The 6,535-nt window shown below is 39.2% G+C and overlaps 1 protein-coding gene across 1 annotated transcript in view; it reads right to left on the minus strand.

Annotated features, from left to right (window-relative positions):
- gpc5a (glypican 5a) overlaps positions 1-5,622 on the minus strand; it is a 176,320-nt gene extending 170,698 nt beyond the window's left edge. The window contains exon 1 of the mRNA XM_016541216.1: positions 5,244-5,622. Coding sequence (XP_016396702.1) covers positions 5,244-5,259 — 16 coding nt within the window. The 5' untranslated portion in view covers positions 5,260-5,622. The remainder of the gene's footprint in view (positions 1-5,243) is intronic.
- Between the last annotated feature and the right edge of the window lie 913 nt (positions 5,623-6,535).

A 6,535-nucleotide genomic window follows, 5' to 3' on the forward strand; every position in this document is an offset into this window, starting at 1 on the left:
TAAGCTTAAAAGAGAACGCATAAAATCATGCACCTGTTTTTCCAGACGTACATAAAAACTCATACACATAAGCCTAACAATGTTTTCTCTAGATCTGCGGTCAAATTTAGGCAAAATTATATCTACTAATCTCAAAGAAAGCTAACCTAAATCCACATTATTTGCTAATTGCTATTTTCCAAAAAGAGCATTAGCAAAAAACAAAAACAAAGAGGACAGTAGAAAATGTGACTAAAAAAACTACAGAAATAGACCTCTTTTTAAGCAAAATGACGCTTGACCTTGTTGCCCTTGTCAAGACATCAACTTTTAGGAGAGGATGTTAAATGTACAGTACAGAACACGGTATGATTTCATTCCAAGTCAATTACTATAATTACAGTTAATTACCTGATCGGTATTTTAAAAATGTTTCATAAAACTAAATCACAAAGCTGTAAATTTTAACGGCTCCCAGTCCCAACCAAAATCTCTGGAGTTCAGGATGAGCAATGAATATAAACACCTTACATTACGACTTTACCAGCAAACCACACAACCCCTAGCTCTGAATTCCTGTAAAACTCAAAAACGGACCTCTTCCAAGCAGCACTTTGAAGTGAGCTCCATTTGATGACCTCTGTGGGAAACCGGGTACAAGCTGTTCTCCTCAAGCCACTTAGCATCCATTAATGCAGCAAAGTTTGTCAAACTGGTTAGAGGTTGCCTTTCCCTTCTGATAGAAGCAGCTAGAGACTATCAATAATCATTATTTGAGACTGAGGCCATAAAACTAGTTTCAGATCACAAGAGCAAGAGGGAACTATTATCCAACCAAACTGACAAAGACCGTTTCAGAGGCCACAAACCAAACAGTCCTCAGAGATATACATGACAGCCATTTAAACCAAACAGAGCATTTTCTCGTGACTAATTGGCACCAGTTAGTTTCTGACCTGTATACTTGATCTCGAGGAGTGATTTGAGAAAACAGCAAACTGATTTTAAATCTCAGCTTGAGGCTGAATAACAAGTAAACCACTTTGAACTGCAGGGTTTGATGAGTGACTGGGTTATGTTCAGTCTCCAAATTCATCTTTTTGTAAACGGATTTGTTTTTGCTAGAAGCTGGAGCGCTTGTGAACACCAACAGCAAAAGATTACTCAAAAATTGTTCCAAGGGACACTTTATCTCAATTTCCTGGCAGGTTAAGTCGTGTAGCCTACAAATCCTATAAACTTAAAAGCACGGACTTCAGATGTTCTACTTCCAAATTATTTTAGTAGCCTAAACGTGCTTTTCTTAAAAAGTAAACTGAAAATCTTTGGTCTTAAGTCTTTCGAGTGAAGCGAAACAACTTTAAGCTTTCAACTGCTGCATGAGACACCATTCATTACCTGAGTTTATTTGAAAAGTAATGCCCCTCAGTCCAAACAAACAGTCTTTGAGTCGACGATTATTACCTCAAACTTCTAAAGCCGGTAAACGCGCCCCACGGCGAGGAATTGACTAAAGCGTCTTGAAAGCGTAATTTGAAGGTCGTATATCAAGCGATGAAATATTTTGGGTGAATTTCGCGCAGTTAATAAAACTATTCAAATCTTTTACATAATCGAAGCGTGGAAACGCGTTAAAGTTTTTCTAACTGAGGTGACAACAGGTTTCGCGCTGAATTTTAGCTCGCTTGTTTATTTACATTAGCCTACTAACTTACGCGTTTCCGCATCAAGAATGATTTGAGAAAAATGTGTCAAACTCCAAACTGTGTACTAAATCTTTACTATAAAAAAAAAAACTGACATCGGTTAGATCGTTTATATTTTAAATGACCATCTTAACATCGGTTGTGGGTAAAGGAACAAAAATGAATAGGTTGCTTAACTGTGGCACAAAATCAGAAAGTTTTGGAGATACAGCTCAACACTGACATGTCAAACTCAACAGATCTTACCTGTTCTCGGTGCTTCAGGTATTGATTTTACAGGTCCGATGTCCTTCAACTGAAAAACTTTACGCACTTCATTGCAGTTCATTAAAGTCCCCCGACACGGATCGATGACAACCGCAAAAAATACATAAACCAAAACGCCACGCATCCCCATTTCCATAAGTGTTTATCCTTTCGAGTAAAAAAACTAGAAAAGCGGTGGTGTTGTATAGGCCAAGTCTCAGAAAACTCGAAAACAGCAGTTGAGTTCAGGTGAAGAAAAATATATTTCAAGAGATTGTGCATGTCCCACTCACGCGCCTGGGGAGGGTTTCACGCAGGACCTTCAAAAAGAGCGCAATGAGTGTGTTGGTGAAAGACGGAGCTGTCAAGAGAATGGGCGGAATCGTTAGTGTAGTTAGACTGCAAAGAGAGGAGCCTCTAAATACACCATCTACACGACCGACGAAGCGGACTAGTATGACACAATATCGAGAGCTTTTAGGAGCGTAGCCTATAGTGTCGCAGTCGCAACATTTTACTAAATATGGGCGCGTTTTGAACCCTAATAGGCTAAGACAAAACTCTAGGAATTTTAAACGTTTATATTTTTTACTATAAGTCAGGCACTTATTCCTTCACGATAAATCTTACGATTAGTCAGCATGAGCTAAATGTATACGCGCGCAAACATAATTCGCTGTTGCTTGATACTGTAACCATAGCAACAGCTGCTCGATTGGAGTTACTGTAATAGTTACCCATTACATACACAACATAACTGTTAATGCGCTACGGGCGTCAGAAAAAAATTTAAATACAGATTTATTTTTAAGTGGATCCCCTACACCATGCCCCAAAAGTCTGTCTATATTGGCTTATGTAAATAACAAAAAATAAAAAAAACGAACGTTTCACATGCGTAAAGCTAGTGAATGTTGAGGCAAATTTTACATCGTTTCAGTATTTCAATTAATAATAATTGAAAATACACAAATGCAATAATGAAAACCAAGAATGGGGAACTTCCAAAAACAAAACAAACCTACTTGTTGGGTACAATCTCCACAATCCTCTACAGGCCGGGACAAGTGCAATACCTTCCAAACACACAGCATTGCTACCAATCCCAACCTGTGCAGAAAGGGACCAAACGGCTCCAGAAGCAGTTCTCGGATGCGAGCTGCCACTGTCAGTTTTGCATGGATTTGCACAGCGCACAGTCTTAAAAGCTGAATGCAAACCAGCAAAACTGACCGGGGTCCAGCAAGTTAACAGACTGGTACGGAGACCTCAGGAGTGTTCACAAGAGTCTTCAGATCCTAGATGCATTTAGCTAGAAGTACTTCAAGTGCTCACACTGCAGTAGATGACAGAAATACTACCTGCACTATAAGCACTTTAGCACTGCTGAAACTCTAACACAATGGCAACACTGGCAGATTTAAAAGAAAAGAGAGGGGTGGGAAAAATTGAGCCACCGCTTTTCAGATTTCAAATCAAAATCTGGGAAACGTGGAGAAGCAGCAGGCCACCATCAGTTTTGCATAGATTTGCACAACTCCAGTTTTCTTGTAGTGCAACTATGCAAAACTAGCAGAGAACTGCACCAAAAAAAGAAAGGAAAAAACACTTAATTCACATATATATATATATGGGTGAAAGTCACAGTCCCTCGTGCCAGAAGGAGCACTTAGGGCAGTAGGTGCTAGTCTACTTCACTATCTGCACTAGATGCACCTTAGCACAAAGCCGTTAGGTATGGTGTCTTGGTGAAGGATGCTTTAGGCAGAGGGAAAAGGCAATGGTCAAGTGTATTGCTAGAAGTGCCTCCACTGCAGTAGATATTCCATAATACTACCTGCACTGTAAGCACTTTGACAATACATTGACATCCACACCATCAAGAATGGACGGATGCCTCCAAAGAACTTGCGGGCAACTACTCCCATCTTTCTTGAGGTTTCTGAGAGGGCGAAGGGGAGAAATATTCGAGTTATTTAATTGCCTACATTATAATTCAAATGCAAAAGAGGAAGAGTAAATGGGATTTACTTTCTAGACTACAAAAGCGAGGGCCTCATGGCAAAGCACATGCCACTGCGGTACCATTCATACCCAACTCTGACGGTGTAGGCTATCCCTCTTTAAAAAAAAAGAAAAAAAAAAGCTAACTCCACCAAACCATCATTACCTACTTCGCTCCCTCCGTTTTGAAGGTGCATTTCACTATCAATTTCCAAGTTATGAGAACTAGAGTTGAGCGAGTTTATGAATTGCGCATCCTGCGGACCGCGCCGTCTGTCTGTGTGGCGCATGCGCAGTGAGGCGCTCCCCATTCACCCCTCCCCCAAACACGAAACAATCTGCACTAACATGGCGCCGTTGAGTTCACGAACCGGATAATTCTTCGCTCAATAACTACAGTATTCGACAACTACTAATAAGTTAAATGTGTCAAACAGGTAGAAACAAGAAAACATGGCTGGGAAATAAAGTGGCGCGTTGTTGCTTTTGCGTTCGGCCGATGTTGAGGGCAGCGTTAGCCGCTAATGCTAAGCTAACTGGCTAGGAGTGTGGCTTAAACATGCACTTAAAAATATAAAAGCAACGAAATGTCTTAACGTCAGCAAATAAGGCGCTCGTGGTATCTACACGAAGCGTTTCCTGAGCGAAACTAGCCGGTTAACAGTTGAACTTAAAACGGCTAGTGCGGGCTAGCTCCATCCATTCCCCATTAAAAATAACTCTTGATAAAAACCAACGAGCTCGTTATGTGGCTAGTCAACTTTAATAATTTTAACAACATTTCACACGCATCCTAAAGCTGAAAGCCATTGCAAAAAGGGGGATGTTTTTGTCCAGCGCGCCGTTGCTAAGCTAGCGTGTGCGGCCTACGCGTTCCCCATGTGCTACTGCTTTGTTCTGGAGGCACTTTAACTCGCACGCTCAACAGAACGAGAAAACATCACTCTCCAAGTCTAAAAACAACTTGATTCGCAGCCGACTACGCGAACTAGTGTATACGAGGCGAATTAAGGCGCCCTGCGCAGGCGTGCGGGGAAATAAAATAGTTGGTAGTTGCATTACAGCAAGCATGCTTTTCAAATCTCCCACATTCTCCCCAACTATGGAGGTGGAAAGGACTACCATGCGCCACTTACTACATTGTTTGTATCACCGTCGTTGTAGCTCGCAATAGCGGATTTACGAAATCCTGCGCAGAAATCATCTCCAATGTGTTTAAGCGGGAAATCGCGATTGAGTTTGTGAGACTAGAAGCCAGAATAAATTAACAACAGGTTCCTAGTCAATAACGCACAGTAAGACACTCACCAGTGAAATCCACCATCTTCACTCACTTGCCGTTTACTGCCACTGCTCTGGACAAATCTGCGAAACTGGTGCGTAAACTTAAAAGTAGACCGCGATCGAATGAAACGAACGCGGCGCGCGTCCAAAGCGAAGTGAAACTTCTGCTAAAACGACTTTCTTAATCAGAGTAAAATTGCAAAAGTGGCGCGAACCCGACCTGCCTTGAACCATGTGGGTGAATGAAGGGCGGTTCCCGTTGAACGTAAATATCTACAACCCCCAACTCCTTCATTAGCATAAATAAACTACTTCCGATCTTTAGCCCTGCAACCAATCGAAAAAAAGGGGGGAAAACGAGCGAACAGGCACGGACGCTTAGATGTCCTTATTAGTCATGCAATAAATAATAATAATAAGTCAAACCTGAAAAGCGAAAAAGTGACGCTGCAGTTGTAGTTCAATTGAAATTTTTTAATTTAAATAATAATAATAATAATACAAAAAGTGCAAAAAAGTTTTTTGAGTTACACATATAGACTATATGTTATTAGAAATATATTATTTATTAGAAATCAAAAACTGGTGTAGAATCAACAAATTGAATTAAATGTGAAATTTCGAAGTAGTAGAAAGATGGTGTGCAATGCATTAGAGTATGGTTTTCAAAAAGGTTAAAAAATACAAGTTTTAATGCCTTTTATATGTTTTTAACAATTAACATAGACACCATTAGATTTTTTTAAGTGAATCATAAACAGATAATGCATTCTTCCTCTTCTTTTTATACCCCTTTATTTTCAGTTGATGAAAAAATACATTCATAGCATAAAATTAGAAATCATTGGCTTAAATACAATGAGCATCTGTGTTCAATGTGTGAGGAAATTCTTATAAAATGTACAATTTGGATATACACAAAATGCAAGCATAATATTTGGTACATATTTACAAAGTTTTTTAATTGTAAAGATGGAAAGGTTTGCAATGACACATTAGAAATCAAAAACTGGTGTAGAATCAACAAATAAATTGAATTAAATGTGAAATTTGGAAGTAGTAGAAAGACGGTGTGCAATGCATTAGAGTATGGTTTTCAAAAAGGTTAAAAAATACAAGTTTTAATGCCTTTTATATGTTTTTAACAATTAACATAGACACCATTAGATTTTTTTAAGTGAATCATAAACAGATAATGCATTCTTCCTCTTCTTTTTATACCCCTTTATTTTCAGTTGATGAAAAAATACATTCATAGCATAAAATTAGAAATCATTGGCTTAAATACAATGAGCATCTGTGTTCAATGTGTGAGG

The sequence above is a fragment of the Sinocyclocheilus rhinocerous genome, unplaced genomic scaffold (assembly GCF_001515625.1).
Source record: "Sinocyclocheilus rhinocerous isolate Xijiao unplaced genomic scaffold, SAMN03320098_v1.1 scaffold548, whole genome shotgun sequence".
NCBI classification, from domain to species: domain Eukaryota; kingdom Metazoa; phylum Chordata; class Actinopteri; order Cypriniformes; family Cyprinidae; genus Sinocyclocheilus; species Sinocyclocheilus rhinocerous.